This window comes from Acipenser ruthenus, chromosome 24, assembly GCF_902713425.1.
Source record: "Acipenser ruthenus chromosome 24, fAciRut3.2 maternal haplotype, whole genome shotgun sequence".
NCBI lineage: Eukaryota > Metazoa > Chordata > Actinopteri > Acipenseriformes > Acipenseridae > Acipenser > Acipenser ruthenus.
Window position 1 is genome coordinate 6,728,611 of NC_081212.1, and position 23,062 is coordinate 6,751,672.

The following is a 23,062-nucleotide window of genomic DNA, read 5'->3' on the forward strand; positions in this document are numbered from 1 at the left end:
CAATTGGTTCTTATAAAAGGAGCATGCAAACTTTAAAAACATGGTCTTAACTCTGTAACATTTGTACCAGTGGTTTGAAATTGGAGAACTCAGAGATGCGTTTTAGTTTTCAACCCACGTGTTTTCACATGTTTGCAGTTTGCATTTTGTATACGGTGCAGTAATATTTAATTAGACAGTTTCTTTCAAAGACCTACACTAATGAAGCCCAGCTTTCTCTAATGTGTCACCTGACTGCTATCTGAACATCTGCTAAACATAGCACCGCAGGCACCAGAAAACAGCATTAGCAAATAGGAAGCTGTAGGCGCAAGTGCATGTTAGTGTAAATCTGTAAGGAACTGCTGGGGTCACAGTATAGGAGGTAGTGACTGAGACCAGTGTGGCAGTCAGGCTCCATTTACTCAGCAGAGAGACGCTTCTTTCTATTACTCAGCTTTCAGAGCTACTGCATCACAAAGTGTAGGCTCGCAACTCCAGTGTCATGTGTCACGGAGTGAACCCTCTGAGCGGAGGTTACAGTATCCCGTCAGAAATGAACTTCGAAACCATTATTAATCAGAAACTTCTGAAGAGGTTTGGGTAACACTTTACATGAAGTGTCTCTAATTACTGTGTATTTACATAGCACTTACATAGCAAATATATGTGTGCTTACACATCATTATAATGTTATTATGCATAGTTACAATGTACTTAACATGTAAATCCTTTTGCACGATGTATGTAAGTACACAATTGTATCAGAAAAGGGTTAGGGTTAGGGTTAGGGTTAAGGTTCGGGTTCTCAAAAAACAGTGCCTGAAAAACAAATTTTGAAAAATGGCAGAGGGTACTTCCAAATATATTATCAAAGATATCTTTAGTACTTCCAAAGACCTTAGCAAAAGGGCAACTGGAAAGTATACCTAATATTCACACTATCTCAGAATTAATAAAATTAGGCAACTTGCAACATCGGTTCTTTCATGGCAGTACTTTTCTTTTTATTCAACGTATTTCTTTCAGACGGTATCAGAAAATGAACAGATATATCATACTTTTTCTTCGGCTAACCTAAATAAAATAGCGCTCAAGAAATTTCATTTTTCTTCGGCTCAAATAAATAAAATCGCATAAATTAAATAAAATACCTTTGTAAGTCTGAAACTTGAAAGCTTTAAGGTATGCCAAAACCGGATGTGTTCAATCCAGTATTGCAGGTTGTCGTGCAGCTGGTAATTCACAGTAATATATACACTCTTGATGTCTTTAATCTGTTTCTTTTTGACATGGCATTCGGCTGAAGGAAACGCAAACAGGCAGTACAAGTCAAAAGAAAATGTGCCTTTCAATACAATTTCATATCACTAGCAAACAGGTGTGATTAATCAATGAATAGATCATAGATTGGATTATTAATCGCTCAATAGAAAACGTCAAGATTAAACCCCCTAAAATAAAGGCCATATATACAGTTTTATACAGTGTTACCAAAAAGTCCCTGTGGCAGAGCAGGGCTCTGCCTTTGGAAATACTGGCAGGGATGGAGTTAAATTCTCCTCCCTGCCCAGGTTGATTGTGTCAGGTGGGAGCAATCAACCAATTAATTATTCAATTATCATCTAGCCACCTGGCATAAAAGGAGGCCTCAGCCTCCCAGAGGGAGAGAGTTCTAGAGGAGAAGAAGCAATAGTGGTTTTGTGTGTGCTATGGTTTTTCGTTGTTGAAACCAGTGAAGGCAACGCCCAGCCTGGAAGCCTTATTTTGTAAGTTTTGTTTTGTGCTTATTGTCTATTATTTCTGTTTAAAACCTTTTTGTTTGGCCCTTGTGCCGATTTTGTATTTTTTGTATATTAAAAACTTTATTTTGAACCTTCAAACTGTCTCCGAGTCTCAACCTCTGTCATCCTTGTCACAGTCGCACTTATCAAATATTGTTTAATATCTTAAATACCACATCAAATAGCAAATAACATTTGAGCAGTATAGAATTTGCGGTGTGGAACTGTAGTGCAGTATGCCATTGTTACTCTATACAATTGTAACATAGCACAGCATAGGCGTGTATAGAGTATAAGGGCCAGTATACTGTACCAAGTTGAATACCAGTACAATGCTCATTGTTTTGACATAAAGGTAGGAAGGGTAGCTGCTGTGAGAGAATCCATTCCCAGGAGGTTAGTGTGAGCAGAATGGGGGGTGTGGGGGATTATGAATAGCCCCTAGATATGTAACTTAGGAATGTCCCTCAGTGAATATACAGCTCATATTCTGGGGCTGGCAGCGAGGAGCTGGGTGGACTTCCTATCTCTCTTTCAGCGCTCCACAGTTGTAAAGGTCAGGGCCCACCTTTTTAATTAAGGAAGAGTTCATATCCTCCCCAAAGCCTGGCCTTTTCCTTTCCTGTTCACCTGGATATTTGGCAGATATTTAGGGGAGAGATACCACTTTTACTGTGCTAGCACCTCACTTCTGGTCATAGTGCCATGTGTTGCCAGGGCTTCCTTTTCAACTGAATATAGAAGAACTGGAAAGAAGTAAAGTGTTGCTCTACCCGTATCTTAATGAATATATTCATATTAATTTAACATATCTGTGAATACATGGGAAATGCTGATGAAGTAATTGCCATTTTGTGACCCTATACTGGTGTAGTATTGGGTTTTGAGTGTTGAAATTAATAAAAAGCAGCTTTGAGTATGATTACCCCCCTCCCCCTCTTCATATCCCAGCTTGCTGACTTGAACCACCTGCTTCACAAGCCAATTATAGAACACAATCTGCATTTTGTAGGAAACCGTATGAACTTGCTGAAACAATTCCACGTGGCATTCAAATGTGTTAAAAGATGGAAGCAAATTGATTGAGGCTGGGGGCGTTTTTAAATGAGATTGGGAGATCACTTGGAGATAACGCTGCTCTGAAAAGAACATCCTGTCTATCTTTTACTCTAGAAACACAGAGTGTGGTAACACGTTAGATTAATTAGTGTCTCTAATTATTGTGTATTTACATAGTAAATACATCTGTACTTACACAATTACAATGATATTATGCATAGTTACAATGCACTTAAAATGTGCATCTTTTTGCACGATATATGTTAGTACATAATTGTATCAGAAAGGATGAGGGTTAGGTTTAGAGTTAGGGTTAGGGTTGTATCATGCAAACACAAATTATAGGTTAAGTGCATTGTAACTATGCATAATAACATTGTAATTATGTGCAAGTACACATGCATTTACTAAGTAACTACTAGTAAATACACGGTAGTTAGAGACACATCATGTAAAATGTTCCCTCGAGTGCTGTGATTATGAGATCTGACAGCATGCTTGTTTGAGTAACACAGTAAATGATTCGATAGAGAAGTCTGTGTGATTTTAAACTGTTACACACTGTAACCATACTAACCTCCTTCCTCTCCCTGCCCCTGTGTGTTTTCCCTGCAGTACTACTGGCTGTTCGTTCTCTCCAGGGGGCTGGTGGGTATTGGGGAATCCAGCTACTCATCCATCTCGCCCACCATCATCGGAGACCTCTTCACCAACAACACCAGAACCATGATGCTCTCTGTCTTCTACTTCGCCATCCCTCTGGGCAGGTACTGCACTGCGGGCTGCTGTAGCTGTACTGGCCCTGAATTTACAGTGTTGGCACGCCAGCATTGCCCTGTGTACAGAGACTTGGGACCAGCCTACAGGCAATGGCAGCCTATGAAGGAGTAGCAGTAATGCAGCAACTAGGCTTGCCAGATTTTCAATTCATTGATGCTGAAGCCGTTACAATAACTGTAAATAATAATAACACAATCATCGGGTGTATTTATTGTATGTTTGTAAGTATTCAGTGGCTGCCTCTAATCAAGTGTATTTCTTGCACACTATCAACTTGATTAGAGGTAGCCACCGAACACTAACAAACATAGAATAAACAAATCATTCTTTGCTTTTTGTCATCTGACCTAAACATGTTAAATGTACAAAAAGCCAGGTTAGAAAAAAATAGATCAGCTATTACCATTTGAACTTGTGATTTTATATATATGGGATAAAAAATGAAGGCTGGGGCAATGCCACTTTTCCTGGGTCTTCTGGTAACCCTCATTGCAACTGAAGTTTCATCTGTTTTAAATGCACAGCTTTTTCAAATATGAATCCTCTTGCTCAGTGTTCGAAAATGTTCGATTCAGAGTCCATTTTTGTTATTGATCATATGGTAGCTCTCCTATTGCGGCACTGTACATAATTTGATTTAATTCAGGCTGTGTTATTAGCATGATCTGTTGATCGTGGTCAATTCAACGTTTCAAGTTTAGTACCATCACGGGCAATTTGTAAACAGCCACAAATAACAAGTAGAAATAAAACGGTGTATAATCAGTGTGTGTAGTGAGCCACTAATTACTGCAGTGTCTTCAGTTTGTGCTCTGGATTCTCTGCAGGGCAGTGCTGGTAATGGATTAGGCAGAGCCAGGTTCTTTTATTCTCGACTGTGCTGTGTGTGAGGTTTGGACAGGTGCCCTGTATAAATGAGATTTTAAATAAAAGAAAATACAGTACAGTCTAGCGGCTCCATTGGGGGACTGGTAGAGCAGTGTTTAAACCTGATGCTCACTGTACCTTCCTAGGCTGTGTATTCCAGTAACCAGGAGAGACAATGAATCTGTTGATCATTTCTTCAGCCTGCTTCAAGACTGTATGGTTGTAATGCACAGATGTAGTAAATACATACATGCCTCAAGATATTATATACTTGATGACTTTGTTTGATACTGTTCATAAATACCAGTAGTCCAATGTACTCAGAATATTGTGTAAACAAAACAAATGTGTACATTTTTTATATGAAATCAGTTAATTCAGGAATTATTTTTCCTGGCAGATCTTTACCTTCATTTTCAACAGACTGTGCTTCGACACAGATTTCAAACCCTGTTTATTAACCTCTTCGCAACTGTCTTTTTAGATAGAACCTTGAGCTCAGTCTGTCAATTTCAGCAGCACACCACTGGATCGGAATGTAAGCAGACACATTCAAAACTAGTCCCGGTAAGCACGTAAATCCGTTACCAGCACTGGCAAGTGGAATAACAGAAATGTATCCCAAGCTAAATATACCCACGCTTGTGGTATAAATATCATTAAAAACCATTGTCAGAGGAAGTAACATTGTGGGGTCTTGCAAAGTGGGGTGTGCTCTTGAACCTCTGTCAATAGGCCCAAACCCCCTATTTTTCCTGCTCTATTTTGAACAGAAAAGTCTTCTGTTTAGGATATTTAAAGTAACCCAGATCTTTATTTAGGTTTTATGTAAAGAAAACAAAAAACATCAGTCTGGCTGAAGAAACAATAGGCGCTGATAGATTGGAGCTCATATAGGAAAACTCAAAACATCATAAGCACTTTCGGCCTTGTTTGTTGTTTTATGGGTTTGAACTGTTTCCAGGAAGTGACCTCAGATTGGGGAACGCTCAACAGGAAACGGTCTCCAAGGCAAAATAAACACACGCTGGCTAGCCTGTCTGCAACCTCTTGGCTTAGGGGGTTATCTGTTTAAAAAATGAAGCCAGATTAGATCTCCCGGCCTAGTACATAATGGGAGGAATCAGATAAGAGATGTTACTCATTCCATAGGAAATATTCTTAGCACAGGGTTAATTGGGTGATAAGTTACTGTTAGTTTTTACAGCATATGTCTTTGGGGGGACGACAGTTTAAGGAAGAATTCAAAAACACCTCTTTGGTTCATCTGTTCTCAAAATGCAGTTATGGAGTGATTAGGTCATTCCATTTATGCCCGAGGCTGCAGGGTCATGATGACGTGCAGGTTTGATGCCAACCTGATGCCAAGCATGTGTAGCACGGTGGTGCAGTCGCCTCGAGCTGTGGCACAGGCGCCTTTTGAGCTGCACACAGCATGCCCGGGCATGTCCCCCAGCCAATCCGGACCTCCCGATCAGCTCAGCGCCGGGTGAGCCCACCTGCTCAATTGGTTGCCTAGCAACGCATCTCCTGTTCCGTGTCCCAGCTGCACACATCCGTGCAAGAATCAGTGACAGGGCTCTCCCTGTCACACAGCCATTCCTATAACTGATTTAAAATGTATATATACACCCAATGTTTAAATTACAATAGCGTTATTCTGTACAGTAACTGCTTCACAAGTGCTACAGCTTCAATGAATTGAATACACATTTTTTCCCCTGTTTTTCAGTGGAAATCTGGTAACAGGTTTGTTTTTGTCTTTTTCCTGCATTCTCCAAGCCATCTCTTAGACACGTAGAGGCAAATGAATGGGAGCCAGAAGCACTCAGAATGATTACAAACAGCAAACAAACAACAGCATTCAAATGGCAGTGGAAGCCAAACTCCCTTTAAATGGATTGATGTTGGTGTTTTCAATATAAATACACAGCAGGGGTTTTGAATGCATTGAAGAGGGGGCATCACTCATTCTAGGCCTAGGCGAGGGTTGAGATCAACACAGATTCTTCAAATGTACTGGTTACAATTCAGATGCGATAGCAGCTGGGTTGTCATATTAATTCTCATCAGCCACCCTCCCTCTCCACAGTCTGGCTGCCCTGTACTGTACTGTATAATACCCAGCTGTCATAGAATACTTAACAGAGGCTGACTGGGGATGGGGCTGGGAGAGCACTGCCTGATACTATACCCCCTCTGCCCCTCTTCTGAGCTACTCAAAGATGAGTAATCCAAACTGCTGATAACGACCCCTCTAGGGACCACCCAAATGTGGTCTTTGTAGTGCAGGTGGGCTTTCGAAACTGGTCATTAACATGCCAAGGACCTCTTCTGAATCCCCTCCTCCATTTGCTACCCTTTAATAAACTAAAAAAGATTTTAACCAATATTTATTTGGAAAATGTATGCATATGTAAACCAGTGTTACGCTAATTAGTGCCAATTAAATAAAATCTCCAGCTGTTTTTAAGGCACGTTTCAGTATTAGCGAAGGCCACCAAAAGGAGTTAGCAATACTTACAGAAGGTGGCTACAGCTTAATAATTTACCTATAATATATAGATGGTAACTAGAAAACTATGCATATTGAAACTTAGGGGAACTGCCTGAATAATTGTTGGTGTCTCTGTATTATGATCCCTCATAGCAAATTGGGTGACCTCCTGCAGCTATGTCTGCAGACTGTGAAGGTCATTCCAGGCCTGATTGAGCTGGGCAGGCCAATGCTATGTGCAGTAGTGGAACACAGACACTGCAATACATGTGATTCTGACTGCAGTGCATCTATCACCTCATTTAATGAACTGGCCCTGAGATGAATCTTTAATGCATGTCATTTTGGATGTGAATATTCTCTCTCTCTTGTCTCTCTTCCAGTGGGCTGGGTTACATCCTCGGCTCGAGTGCTAAGCATGCAGCTGGGGACTGGCACTGGGCATTGAGGGTAAGCGCTTTCATTGATTGTCTGTACAAATACTGTAGAGCAGTGAGTCTCAAGCTAAAGGACTCGGAGGCCTCACACTGTTCTAAACTAGTTGTGTTAATGAATGCTCTAATAGTTCTATTCTTGCATCTTCACTGTCTATTCTATCACCACCTTATTCATGCTCACAACCACAACGATTCCAGTTGGGCAAATCACATGGTGTTTTCGCCTGCGCTGTGATTGGCTATATCCTTCAATTATGACTTGAAAATAAACCTGATTGGGTAATATATATGTCAACAGCAGGTCCAACCTACCGTAGTGAATACTACTGTATTTAAGTAACATTAGAAAACAAAGCAGATTTCATAACCGATAGATATTATCGACTGGCTGTAACATGGCATAAAATACTGGCTTCCGCACTTTATGAGGAGCACTGTCCTGTGGGTCTCTCAGGCTGGTCTACACATTCAGCCATTTACCTCCATGCAGTTATACTGAATTAGGTGAACAGGCACTGAAACCAGGATGAGTCAGGCTGTTCGGCATTCAAACAGTGTGTGATTCTTCCCATTTTTTTCTGAAAGAAAATAAAACACCCTTACATCAATAGATAAATATATACAACTTCTAAGAAACTTCTAAGAAATAATCACAATTATAGCCTCCACAATGGGAATAGCCAGGTTTAGAATAGAAGGCTTCATTCCTGCCAACAGTAACACTCTGTAATCTGTGGTAAATCCCTCCACAGATGCTCATATTGGGAGCTCAAATAGCCACTTATCTGCCTTGCATGTGTTTGTTTCATATATAATTGGCCATATACCAGTACAGTACAGTACAGTTTAATTGAGACAAGCATTCAGGTATATCAGGTAGCCATGGAAACTGTGTAAAAGCACTGAGCACTTTGAGGGTTAATACTAGCCTATCATTTACTTACAAAGGAAACAAGGGAACGATTTTCTCACTCATCTGAATTACTGTAACATACACACCTACATCATGATAGATAGATAGATAGATAGATAGATAGATAGATAGATAGATAGATAGATAGACAGATAGATAGATAGATTATCGTATAGGGTCTTGCTGACCACTCTGATCTTGAGTGTGATGGGAATCATCTTATATTTTACATTAGATTATTTTTTTTATCAATTAAGATAAAATAAACAAGAAGGCTTAATATGACGTCAATTCCGTCCCATACAAACTATTTCAAACAAGGACATTTGAGACGGCTGTTTGAGATCGGTATCGCTGAAGAAAAGGTATATTAAAGCTTCAGCTATCAAGCACAGGTTTCGCCAGCGACATCCTGCTTTGAGGAAAAAACAATCCGTTCCATTTTCCGTCTGTTTTTCTTGAGCTGAGACGCTCAGCTTCCTTCTGTTAAACCTCGGGGGCCCTGCTAGGCTTGGGAGGGGGGAGCAAGGAGAGATAACTTCTACAGAGATCTTGTGAGACTGCTTCATTACCTCCCACCTTTTAATTGGGACCAGGAATCCTCTCCAAGCAGGGAAACTATTCTGCACCAAGACCTCTTTCCTTTTTAAAACTAGACTTGAAGGGTGCTACTCAGGGGACTGGCCCATTCCCAAGCCCTATAAAGACATGACTAATTCCACAGACCCTGATTAGAACTGATCTTGGATGACTTTACTTAAGGTAATATTAGGTAGTCCAAGGTTAGTGCTAATTAAAAACATCTTAGTTGAACAAGTTAGGAGTGGGTAATACCTTTCACACACTGGCAGATCATAGAAACTTGTAGGCAAGATGGCATTAACGAAGGCTGGTCAAGTTAGCTCCACCTGACCTGACTGCATGCAGCAAGTAGATTGATAGCAATAACTTGTATAAATATAACATCAGCCAAGGCCAAGTACAATGCAACTGTGTTGCGATCTTCAGAGCGCCCCTGAGAAGCTTGCTCAAAATGTAATCCATTTTCAGCTTGATTCCATTTGACAGGTAGAATCACTTTTAGTGAGAAGAGAAGCAGAGTGTTCTCCTGGCCTGTAGCAGCCCTGCTGCTGATGGAACTCTCCCCTTGCAGATAAACGCAGTGTCTGGATCATAAAAGATAATAACACCAAGATGATTATACTGCAGCCCCTGAGGGACGAGCGCAGCTTGCAGAATAGCTTTTAAAGAGCTAGGATGTTTTCTTTCAATTATTTTTCATCAAATCACACCACAGAACCGAACACACAAGCAGCCCATCGAGAAGGCACTGGGGATTCAGTTGCAAGATATTGTTGTAATATTCAGGCCTCAGATATTGCTTAGCATAGACTCAAATGAACCTAAAGTAAGTTATTTGAGAAGAAACAAATACATGTGCAATATTGATATGGACTCCGACCAGAGAGAGAGAGAGAGAGAGAGAGAGAGAGAGAGAGAGAGAACGAAAGCATTGGCTGTTCGTGGTATGTGTGGAAATGTACTGTATAACAACCAGGTCCCATGTGTGGCCCAGCGCAGGGGCATCAGAAAACTGAGGAAAGAGTGCGTTCAACCATCTTCTGAGCATATGGGACCACAGACACACACCGTCAAAAGACCACCAGTCTAAAAGAAACGTAATAAATCAAATTACAAACGTTTCGACTAGATGTCTTTTCAAGTCGAAACGTTTTGTCATTGAATTGATTATGTTTTCTTTAGTATTTCCAGCAGTATTGAGTGTTTATTAGTTCTGGAGACGTCCAGTCACTGTACTGCATTGTGTTTCTGCAGGTGTCTCCAGTGCTGGGGATGACGGCTGGGACCCTCATCTTCTTCTTCGTCCCGGAGCCCAAGCGGGGCAGCGCTGACCAGATCGGGGGGAGGCTGAAGGCCAGGACGCCCTGGATCTGTGACATGAGAGCACTGGCTAAAAAGTACGCAGGGCTCATTGCAACGGAGGCTCCAGCCTGAGTGAGGCTATAGAGAAGGATGCTCTGGAGTGTGCAGCACAGCGAGGCTATAGAGAAGGATGCTCTGGAGTGTACAGTACAGTGAAGCTATAGAGAAGGATGCTCTGGAGTGTGCAGCACAGCGAGGCTATAGAGAAGGATGCTCTGGAGTGTGCAGCACAGCGAGGCTATAGAGAAGGATGCTCTGGAGTGTGCAGTACAGTGAAGCTATAGAGAAGGATGCTCTGGAGTGTGCAGCACAGCGAGGCTATAGAGAAGGATGCTCTGGAGTGTGCAGTACAGCGAGGCTATAGAGAAGGATGCTCTGGAGTGTGCAGCACAGCGAGGCTATAGAGAAGGATGCTCTGGAGTGTACAGCACAGCGAGGCTATAGAGAAGGATGCTCTGGAGTGTACAGTACAGTGAAGCTATGAAGGATGCTCTGGAGTGTACAGTACAGTGAGGCTATAGAGAAGGATGCTCTGGAGTGTGCAGCACAGCGAGGCTATAGAGAAGGATGCTCTGGAGTGTGCAGCACAGCGAGGCTATAGAGAAGGATGCTCTGGAGTGTACAGTACAGCGAGGCTATAGAGAAGGATGCTCTGGAGTGTGCAGCACAGCGAGGCTATAGAGAAGGATGCTCTGGAGTGTACAGTACAGCGAGGCTATAGAGAAGGATGCTCTGGAGTGTACAGTACAGCGAGGCTATAGAGAAGGATGCTCTGGAGTGTGCAGCACAGCGAGGCTATAGAGAAGGATGCTCTGGAGTGTGCAGCACAGCGAGGCTATAGAGAAGGATAACGCATAAAAAAACTGTAGAACTTCCTTCCCAGGGGATGTCAGGGAAGATGTAACTTGGATCGCATGAAGACACACTAGTTTTCACTGGCTTAATAATATATACCCCAGACCAAGGACAGTGTTAACACACACTGTGCGCTGCTCTGATTGTGATGAAACTTGGTATGAACCTTCCTTAGTACAGATTATTGAGGGTATCAGAATTTAGACCATGGTGAGCTAATGAATCACTCACTCCATAATCCGGCCTGTGTTTTGTACAGGTGCTTCCACCTGAGTAACACTGGTCTTAACGATATGATTATTTAGTGCTTGAGCTCCTTAATGAAAGGTGTTTGTTCTGCATGTGCTTTGTGTTGTCTGCTGTTTGCTGAGCTCAGCGTTCCTGTAACCTCCCCCTCCTCCCCCTCCTCCTGACAGCCGCAGCTATGTGTTCTCCTCCCTGGCGTCAGCAGCGGTGTCCTTCGCTACGGGAGCCTTCGGCATGTGGATCCCTCTGTACCTGTTCAGAGCTCAGGTGGTGCAGAAGAGTGTGGTGGCCTGTGACCAGGAGCCCTGCAGCATCAAGGACAGGTAGGAAGGAGTGAGCTTCTGATTTACAGCCCTCTGCAGCAGATTCCATTGCTGAGGGTTTGTTATTCAGAAGCCACAGGAAGTCTAATAAAAGAAATGAAGGAGAATTCAGTCTCCAGTGCAGCTAATCCAGAACATACACAAATGCCAGGAACACCCTTTGTATGTGCACGCCATTAGCCAGTTTCATTATGTCTGCTGATTGTGCTGTCATTATTATTATTATTTATTTCTTAGCAGACGCCCTTATCCAGGGCGACTTACAATTGTTACAAGATATCACATTATTTTTACATATAATTACCCATTTATACAAGTGGGTTTTTACTGGAGCAATCTAGGTAAAGTACCATGCTAAAGGGTATAGCAGCAGCAGGGATTGAACCCACGACCCTCCGGTCAAGAGTCCAGAGCCCTAACCACTACTCCACACTGCTGCCCTGTCATGTAATACAACAGCAGTCATACTGTTTTCCTTTGTTTCTATAATTTCCAGAAAATGTAACAAAAATCAGGACCTGGAATATAGGAATCAATGGGAATAAGGGGGTTTACAGAAACATTAGACTGACTGTCACTGAAGTAAGGTTATTGGACTGGATTCCAAAGTGTACGTTTTGCTTGTGTGATTTTGTTTTTTATTGCAATCTCAGCGGATAAATTAATTTAGTAATAATCATTACAGTAATAGCAGTAATGAAATGGTCTGTGATGCCGGTGTTGCTCTGGACACGGTCACTGGGATCTGATCTCTTCCCTCTGTCCATCGCAGTCTGATCTTCGGAGTGATCACCTGTGTGACGGGGTTCCTGGGGGTGATCATTGGGGCGGCCGCCACGCGTCTCTGCCGGCTCAAGACGGAGCGTGCCGATCCCCTGGTGTGTGCCGTCAGCATGCTGGGCTCCGCCATCTTCATCTGCCTCATCTTCGTCGCTGCAAAGAAGAGCATCGTGGGTGCTTACGTGAGTCACCGTCACAGTGCTGTCTTTTTGCCTGCGCTCCAAGGAGTTCAAATAAGCCTCTTTATCTTTACACTGAACACTTTGTGTTTTAAAGTAAAAGGAAAACATCACGTTACTAATCCTTTTTCAAGTTCACCAGTTAAGGCTTTTCAGTTAGTCATTTCCTCTTACTCTATAATTAGAGTTTCATAACAGTACTAAATGATGTTCAGGGGTATTTTCATTGTTCTGTACCAATGGACAATGGCAGCCACTGGTAGAATAATCAGTGATCAAGAGTATCACAATGGTATGAATCAATGGACACTGGCAGTATGTGCTACCATATCCGTACTAGAGAGTGTGGCACTGTATCATTGTCCATTCTGCTGCCATTGCTGGTAATACTGTGGTCAGCTTGTGCTTGTGCTTGTGCTAGGGTTTGGTATCCCAACGGTATTTTTTCAAACTAATTCTAGAATTCTGCGTACTAGCTTTAGTCACCACTACCTTCCTCACCTCATTGGCTTCCCAAATTGGAAAGCACTGATTGTAAAAGCTTTTATTATAGCCCAGCCATCTTGAGGACAGATTGGGCTCCAGAACTCCCTCAATCAATAATATAATTGACGCTTCCCTTATAACAATTCTTCAGCAGTGGCCAACGCTGGCCCTGGAGAGCCGCAGGGTCTTCTGGTTTTCGTTCCACCAGAGTTCTCAATTACTTAACTGAACCAATTATTTTCTTAATTTGTCAACACTAAAAAAAATGTGCATATCTTGCCTGGCCTCCCCTGTATTATGGTTATACTGTATTGAAGACATTGAAAAAGACCTCTAGTTGAAACCTTTGTTGCTGAATTTATCAGGTTTAATTTAATAATTTATAGAAACTAATAACAGTATATTCTCACACACACACACACACACACACACACACACACACACACACACACACACACACCTCAGCATGCAGTCCCCATAGTCTTTCAGCCGGAAGCTGCCACCTCACACAAACTCCTAATTCATCACTAAGGTGGAAGAGGCTGGCAAGTTTGTATTTAATTTAATTTAATCTGGTAATGAGGAAGGGTGCAGCTTTAACAGGAGGCCCTTCTGAAACAGTCTTTGTGAGGAGGCGGGTCACAGCCAGGCACTGCTGTGTTTGGCACGGCACTCGGAGGAAAGCCAGTAGCACTTTTCACTTCTACAGTTTCCAATTGTTCTTGGGGGGGAAAAAAAACACTTACAAACCTCATTTACTTCTCTGTAAAGAGAAACAGTCTGACTTTCACATTTAACTACTGTACATGCCTTTATAAAAGTTTACCACAGTCATTTTGCACAGTATTTTTTGCAGTTTTCCCATGCTTTTCCCAGGGTTATACTGTGCATTTACCATAGTTTACCCTGGTTTGCCATGTTTATTAATATGCTTTACCATACCTCACTGTTCTTTACAGTGCTTATCTATGCTTTACCATACCTTCACTATGCTTATTACACTTTGCTAAGCTTTTACTTTGGGGAACTTTTATAAAAGGGAGTTCTCATGAACATAATTCAACCGTAAAAATATGCAACATTGACATTCCTTCTTTCTGTGGGTTCAAATGCAATATCTGTATATAAAGTAAGGAATATATTCCCAAAGGAGTGTTCTTTTGACACCAGCTGCAGTGCAAATGGAAAAAACGTGTAGCGAATGAACAGCAGACTTAAACATTCATCTCTTTCTATCCACTAAGCCACCGGCAAACATGATTTAGCAAGTATCAAAGAAGAAGGGAACTTCGTGGATATCACAAGCTCAAAGCGCACTGCAGATCAAACAGGCAGTATAGCAAGCCGAACAAACACTGCACGTTTAGTAGCATTATTTTAACAGACAGGCAACAGCAATTGATCAAAGGCAGTATTCAGTAACACAGAACATGCTTTCAGTTACAGCGTGCATTTAGATATATACCAAGTAATTTAGCATCATTGTAATTAGGTCATTGTTTAAGATTTAACATGGTTTTAACACTTAGTAATATGCTGCATTTTCAAAAGGTATCTCATTGAAGAATAACTTTACATACTTATTCAACTAGACTTCTCCCCCTAAACCATAACCCCAATTCTGCAAATCTCTAATAGACAGTAATGGTATCCCTTATAAAGGTTTACCATAGTAAAAGCACAGCAAAGTGTAATGAAGCACAGTGAAATCATGATAAAGCATAGGTAAGCACTGTAAAGAATAATGAGGTATGGCAAAGCATACTACTTGTTCGCGTGCTGCTTTATTTCCAGCACACTGCCTTCCTCACAATCTTTAGGAACCTTTAATCAAAATCCTTCAATAGATGTGCTGCTGCTCAAGCGATTCTCTCACAAAGAGGTCGAGAGCAGCAGCTTAATAGGAAATCTGAAGGTTATTATTTTTGTATAGCATTTGTGATTGCTGTGATACTGATGAATCCTAAGATACAAGTTTGACCATTGGGATATGATTCTGTGTAGTACTCTTAAACAGATTAAGTCTATTGATGTTGGCTCAGAATTAGGGCAGAGGCGTGGGTAATACTAATTTCTCACTCCATTAGACAGCTGTGTTTATGAAGCCCTATTGCCAGCACCAGCTGTGTGTGCGGTGGTGAAGGGAGGCAGGTTTGTCATTGGAGCGGGCCTGTAAAAATAACATTAAAGACTTGTTGAAAACAAGTGTCATTCCAATGCAATAGAAGCAGAGATGCAAAATCGAGATGGAATTTCTCACATAGACTGCTGCTTGAAATTGAGACATCTTCCAAAGTCTTTGAGGCACTGGAGTTTAGCTTGGAAAATAAAGCAATTAGTTACCATACTGCTTTACCAGCTCATTTACTAGAAACGTGAGAAGTGTTTGTAACTGGAAACTGTATGAACATGCATGTTTATTTTGAATGCCTTTTCTCTAATGATTTTGTTTCTCTCTCTTTTTTTGTTTTTAAACAGATTTGTATATTTATTGGTGAAACGCTGCTCTTCTTAAACTGGGCCATAACGGCGGATATTTTAATGGTGAGTACAAAACGATAAATCAGAAACGAATAAAACACGTGCACATTTAACAGGCAATGTGCTTCGTGGGGTTGCAGTCCAACCAAGAGTTGACCTATCTGGGAGACTCTTGTATGCAAGTTGTTGCAATGCAAGAGTCTCCCCTGATTCAAGTTTAAATTAATAATAATAACAACACTCTCCTTTCTTGATTGGTGCTCTGTTTCTCTCCCCTGCAGTATGTCGTGATCCCAACTCGCCGTGCAACTGCCGTGGCTCTGCAGAGTTTCACCTCTCACGCCCTGGGAGATGCGGGCAGCCCCTACCTGATCGGACTGGTAAGCACTGCTCCCCACCTCATAGAACAGGCACTGGCAAGACCGCGCCTAGTATACTGGCTTCCAATCTGGTCACCACTTCAGAATCCAGCGAAGAGCAACTAGACTAATCCCAGAGCTTAAAGGAGAGCTATGAAGACGAGGGAACTGGATTTATATAGCCGAGAGCCAAGAAGAATCAGGGGGAGACTTGACTGAAGTCTTTAAAATCTTGACCAACCCCAGCCAGTACTTTAAGTGCAGGATCAGAGGACAGTTCTTCTATAATCCTTATGATTGAGTGTTTAAAGTTATGGATAAGCTACCAATGGTTTAACAAGATTCACGTGACAAAAGAAACAGGTAATCCCCATAAAGACCAGGCTAGTTCCAAAATGTCACTAGTACACTGTCTGCAGTAGCTATGAGCAATAAACACACGTTGAAACCATGTGATTGCCTGATGATCGCACATTGTATAGGTTGTTTGAGAGGGGTGTCCATTTATATTTCCTCTGTCTGTCATCCTGTAAACTCGTGTAGGGAGCAGGACGTTGTTGAGTCCTAGAAGGGAACCAGGAAATGAGTTCTTTCAATACAAGCCCCAGATTCACCTCAGCTATTTCAAGGCATGTCGTGCATTACAATTCTCTCAGCCCTCAGGACCAACAGGAATGCTGCTAATGACTTCCCGGAATGAGTTCCTTAATCCTGAGTAAAATGTATCTCTTACTAAAATGATCTTCAGTGTGTTACAATGTATATGCAATAGTAGCAGCTACAAGCCGGTGAGCCACTGTAGTAAAATGTCCATGTTTGGACATACCAATGGTATGACAATAGTACATAGTAATATATTAGTAATACATTGATGCACCATGGTAATATACTGTATCAGTTCTCTACAGTGTGCTGATGGAATTCTAAATCTATTTTGTCTCCATTGGCAGTAATGCTGTGATCTGTTGTGGTTCTGCTAAAGTTTCTTCAGAGAAGTCTTTAAGTGCTGTGTTGTGTGCACTGGAAAACAATGCAAGTTTATAACAGATATTTAGTCGGTTGAAACAAAAACCTGGACTGTTGAGGGTACCTGCGAAGCAGGGGTTATAAGCAGGTAATACACTGGTATTGCAATGGTATATATGTTTCTCTAAGGCCTGGTACACACACAGCCTAAATGCGGTTGTGAGTTCAGCTTTTGCTCTTCATACGGTTTAAGTACACATACAGTTTGGTTGCAAAAGTCAGCGACAACCGCACTAGTTAATCCTGTTCAGAACAAGTAGCGAGTTCTGTTATTAATTCAGTTTGGTTACTTAATGCGCAGCAACTGTGTGTGTGTATTACAACCGCATTAACACAACAGCAGTAGGTATTCGGTGGATTTCTGCGCAAGCAATGATGTCATCGCTTTGCAGACATTTCCGTGTAATAAACATGGCTAAAAAATATATATATAGGTGCCTGATGAGCCAAGTTGATTTTGTAATATTGATGAATAGTAAATTTGTAACAATAGTAAATAGTGCATACATATAATATACTTTTGTTTTATTTAATCAAAGTACAGTTGTATAATATTCTGTTGTAAGAAAAAAAAAATGTATTGGTTTTGCAACTTAAATAAAACAATATGGGACAATTCGTGTCCCCAAACGCCACAGTGAGACCGATACCGAACGTCTCATCTGTGTGTTTTGGTACTCCCGGAAAGGTCTCAGTGAATGACAATGCGTACATTTTCAATCCAATCATTTGAAGAGCACTCAAGTCGATCCCACCAGAAGATCGGAAGATCGGCCAAATCTTTCGATGTACCATCATGGTACTGCAGACTGTCACCACTGAATTTAGCAGTGCAGAAAAAGCAAAACAGCGTCTCCGCTGGCAGAAAAGAGCATAGCTTGACGAGTTCTCGATCAATTACGTACAGTACTTTCTTCCAAAAGCATAAACAAAAACACAACCTCCATGCTGCCTCCACACAAACCTAACGCATGTCGTGTAATGAGGGTTCGAGTTCAGTGGTTAGTTTAAACAGGGAGTGTCTCACTTCAGTAGTGAAAGGCGTGTGTGTACAACACACAGCCGCAGCAAGTGCGGTTTGCTAATACGATTGTCTCACTAAGTACAGTGTGTGTGTACGAGGACAAAAGGATGTGTTAAGTTTAAACACTTAGGTTTTAAATGTATTTTCACAATAATCGACCCAAGTGGAGGAATTCTTGTCTGCTTTCAAAGACAGAGAGAATGCGTTTTTTATTCAACTCCTCGCCATCAGCGTTTCTGAATCTCAACACAGAATTGAAAATCGTCTCTAGCATTACATCTCCTACTTTAATCTCAGAGAAGAAAATGCAAGCTCACACCCCCTCCTAGATGAAGAAGGGTCTTCAGAGTAAAATCAATTATTAAAGGCTTCCTGGGATAAGAATAGAGCAGCAGAATGGAGCCGAATAATTCATCAGGCAGGTCCCATCAGGAACACTGACATCCTCTTGTAGCTGCTAATTTAAGGGAGTCATCAATCAGGCAGATTGGGCCACCTGTGGAAGATGAAGGATGTAATAAGATGGGCTTTTCAAACCAGTGATCTTTATTAAGACCAATAAAACAAGCAATGAGAACAATGGGACAAGTCCCACAAAACAATACCCATGAAATCCCATTATAATACCAGGGAAGTATCAATTATCATTTGCAGATCCCAGAATGAACAGTAATGGCAGCACCCAGGCTGGCCCACAATGCAGTGGATTGCCATTGTATTTCAGTGCATGCTACTGTGATAGTACTAGTGCTGTCCATCGCTGGTTCATACCATTGGAGCTGCTACTATTAGTACAAAACCATTGCATTGAAGAATAGTTTGGTAAGGGCTAATCTGAAGACTTGTGTTGTATCTCAATATGTTTAAATCCACACAGCTCACCAGACAGTAATGCTATCATGATACAGAGGTCTGTTTTATGAATATTATAACGTTAGGTGCTAAAAGGTCACCCTGTAGTATATACACAGTCCCACTCACACACCATCTGCAATTCAAAGAACATTAACACACATAGACCACATATTAATAAATGCTTCAGTAACATGCTGAGGAGCGCACTCTAACCAGACCCAGGGAGGTAATGAAGGAAAACCTGCGCTTAGGAAGACTGGGTTCAGAACAAAGCTCAGCCAAGCAGTGTCCTGCCCAGGACTTAATTGATCAATCATTCATTAGAGGGCTGCTAGGACACCGTGTGAAACTCCTTGCCTTCTTTACTGTGCCTTCACCTGTGTTGATCTGCCTTCCTCTCCAGATCTCGGACGCCATTCAACAGAGCTACACAGAGTCGATCCTGTGGCAGTTCCTGAGCCTGGGGTACGCTCTCATGCTCTGCCCCTTCGTCATCGTCTTGGGAGGGATGTTCTTCCTGGCTACAGCCCTCTTCTTCCTAGACGACCGGGACAAGGCGGAAAAACAGTAAGTGCTGTATTGGAAGTCTTTACAATGGAATGCAATGCAATAGACATACACTGCAACAGATCTGTAAATAAGGCTTTGAAATTCCTACATCTTTAGTGCTGTTGCATTATCTCGAGCCCCGTTCTCCGGTGATCTTTTGTTTCTTTGCATACCTGTCAAAAGTCAAAACCTGCAATCGTGTGACCTACAGCACAGGAACTGATTATGTACGCAGAAGAAACAGTTCAGCTGTAGCTTTGTTTTTTAAAAGCAATTTTGTCACGGTTTGTTAGAACTCAAGAGAACTTCAGCACAATAAAAAGGGGCAGTGATAATACTGACAGTGCGAATGAGAGGCACGGTTTTGAAAGTCATGATCACGCTTGATTGCTAATTTAAAGAAAAACAAAACCAAGCAAAGAAAAAAGATCTGTAGTGGTGTCCCCTTCTGCAATACCCCTGTTGCACACTGTTCTGATCTATCCAGCTCACTCACCGTCGACCTGCATTCAGTGCTTGGACTGTTGTGCGTATCGATTGACTCTCTCTAGATGTCAAGCTTTTTCTTGATTGACAGAGCAAGGTGCTAGTTTTGCTGGCTCTAGAGTCACGGGAGCTGCAGGTTTCCGTTGGCCTTGTCTGCCCGTTTCACGAACCCTGCTGTCTGCACACACTGCCTCCTCCCCCAGCAAGGTCTATCCTTCCTCATTCCCTCCCAGTGTAAACTGGTGTTCCATTGCATATTCCCTCCAGTAGGGGAGAATGGTGTGCTGACAAGGGACGAGCCTTGATGGGACGAATGTTCTTTCTTTCTAAACCAACATCGTAGACCCACAAAACTACTAACACTGTACTTGTTTAGTGGAAACTCCAGTACAGGTACTATTTCAATGTGTGCTTGTAAAATAGTTTTCTTGAAAAAAGGCAAAGCTAAAAAGGCTTTGTGGTTATAGATTCAGAATTAGTTTTAAATGGGCCTTAATATTTGAATGGGGGTGTGAGAGATTGTGTGAGTCAAATAGGGGATGAAGTGGTCAGTATTGCTGGAAGGTGGGACCAAACAGAATGAACACAGTTCGGTCAATTCCAGAAGTATTCTATTCTTTTTCAGTGAAGGGAAAAACAACAATTTGTAATGAGTGATCTATTCACAGAGTCAACACTTTTTGTTATTAAATGACAGTGTGAAGGAAAATGCATTGCCTAAGGTGGCTGAAATCAGCTTAGGAACCAATTTTCCTACAGCAGTACTGTATATTGTAGACCAAAAAATCCCTCGCAATATATAGGGGTGGATATCCAGGGGTTTCCAAAGGGAGCGAGGTAGAGAGATTGCATTATTAAAAACCAATCCGCTGAGAGGAGGTTATCTTATTTGTCCTTTGGGAAGTTGCAGAAGCGATGGCAGAGTACATGTTCCACATTATACAGTCAAAACAAACTGATTAAAAACATGAGACCAGACCCACAGGATGATTGAGACTCAGAACAGCAGGGTGCTGTGCGATCCAGATCACAGCCATAGAAAAAATCAAGGCAAATGTATTTTAGGTACATTAAGCAATGCAGTTTTGAAACTCTAGGTCAAGGTGGAGGAATTGTCTGCTACACAAGCTCTCCTAATTAACAAGAGACCTACGGTTATATTTATATACAATTCTACGTATGTTCACTTACAATCCATCCTATCGCTGTCCTCACTGTAGGTCTAACTAATTTTCCAAATCAAAAAAGGACCCAGTTGCCTGACAGCAATTTGCCCAAGCAAGTTCGAAGCAAAGTAAAATGCAACGTGCTCAATCAACACTTTCATGTTTCATTCCCCCAGGTCATGGGAGTATTGAACCACTGAAAGAATGAGTTCAAATATACATACACCCATTTAATTGCTGTGCAGTTCTGGATCCATTCAGTCAGCTGATCTGCTTCCACAGTTTGACACCCAGTGAATCCCAAAATTCAGTTCTGAGATCTCCCAGTCTAAAGTCTGGGAGATCTCGGAAGATACATGTATAGTTAATATGCAGTAGGTAGGCAGGCATGAGTGAATAGTGGACTTCACTTCTGTGGATCTCTTTAACTGCTTGCACTATCATAAGCACCAAAAAAATGAAATACTCTTACCACCACAGCAAAACAGCAGTAATAGACATGGCAAGCGATTCAGTCTCCGGTCTGCATACTAACAACATAGACTGTTGTAATTCACAGTGCTCGCTGCACTTCACAGAAGCATCACAGCCAGGGAGCTGTCCTCTGCACTCTTAGAAAATCGCTGACTCTGCCTCTCTTATTTGACCAATCCTTTGGGTGTCTTTGGCAGACCCGGCCCGGTATTCCGCTCCACAGCGTTTTCGCATCTCCTCGTGAGAAATCAAGCCCAGGTTCATTTCCAATAGGAGGTGATTATCAGCAAGCATGGGGGATCAGCACAGCCACCCTCCAGCCTCCCACAGCAGGATTCCAAACCGAACAAGAGGTAGAACACACACAGCTAGCTGCTGGCATATGTTCAATTCAATGCAGTCACTCTGTTTTCTATTGTCGGGAATGAGAGATCAGCTGCAGTTGACCCGTATGGGACAGTGTTTAAAAAGGTTATTAACCTTTAGAAGTCCATGCGGAAGATTACAAAAAGGAGGAGCTAGAACTCAATTTGAAGATGTCATTGATACTGCATTGGGAGCCTGCAGATTTAGCCAGCAGTGTGACATAGTGGCAAGCAGATTTCAAAACTGACAACTTGCTGATGTCTTGTTACACAAGGAACAGTCTGGGCCTCCCTGAATTAAAAGTGTGACAGGCAGCAGTGCTGTGTGATGCACGGCCATTACAGATGCTGACCCCTGTAGGTGAGATGAGGTTATAAGCACTAAAACCACACCTCTTCCCACCAAGAAACAGAATCTCCTTCAGAAAGCATTGAAACACCTTGCAGACCAGTGTCTGGTGTGTTTGGAATGCTTTATTTCTTTATTTATCTCTTTATTTATGTCTTAAAATTAGTAATCGCCAATTAATTTGCCAATTTGGCATATCCAATTATTTTTTAGGCTCAGCTCACCACTACCACCCCCACGCTGACTCGGGAGCGGCGAAGATGAACACACTCTGTCCTACGAAGCGTGTGCTGTCAGCCGACCGCTTTTTTTCACACTGTGGACTCACCGTGCAGCCACCTCAGAGCTATAGCGTCGGAGGACAAAGCAGCTCTCGGGCAGCTTATAGGCAAGCCCGCAGGCGCCCGGCCAGACTACAGGGGTTGCTGGTACGCAGTGAGCCGAGGACACCCTGGCCGACCTAAACCCCACCCCCCGCGGGCGACGCTTGGCCAGTTGTGCGCCTCCCCCTGGGAGCTCCCGTCTACGGTCGGCATTAGAATAGCCTGGACTCGAACCGGCGACCTCCAGGCTATAGGGCGCATCCTGCACTCCACTCGGCGTGCCTTTACAAGGTGCCTTGGCATGCTTTATTAATACCTGTAAGGGGCAATGCTGGATGCTCAGGAACCAAAAGCAAGACAGCTGCCCTCCACTAAAGACCAGGTTGATGAAGTATCAAGTTGTTTTGCAGACAAACCTGGGCTTTTTAGATAATCTATACACAGTGAATTGATTATGTCTGTGACACCTAGTAGAA

The 23,062-nt window shown here is 42.2% G+C and overlaps 1 protein-coding gene across 1 annotated transcript in view; it reads left to right on the plus strand.

Annotated features, from left to right (window-relative positions):
- LOC117430865 (sphingosine-1-phosphate transporter SPNS2-like) overlaps window positions 1–23,062 on the plus strand; it is an 81,091-nt gene that overhangs the window by 49,663 nt on the left and 8,366 nt on the right. The window contains exons 4-11 of the mRNA XM_058998242.1: window positions 3,438–3,589; window positions 7,350–7,416; window positions 10,153–10,295; window positions 11,532–11,684; window positions 12,457–12,646; window positions 15,608–15,673; window positions 15,892–15,990; window positions 19,278–19,441. Coding sequence (XP_058854225.1) covers window positions 3,438–3,589; window positions 7,350–7,416; window positions 10,153–10,295; window positions 11,532–11,684; window positions 12,457–12,646; window positions 15,608–15,673; window positions 15,892–15,990; window positions 19,278–19,441 — 1,034 coding nt within the window. The remainder of the gene's footprint in view (window positions 1–3,437; window positions 3,590–7,349; window positions 7,417–10,152; window positions 10,296–11,531; window positions 11,685–12,456; window positions 12,647–15,607; window positions 15,674–15,891; window positions 15,991–19,277; window positions 19,442–23,062) is intronic.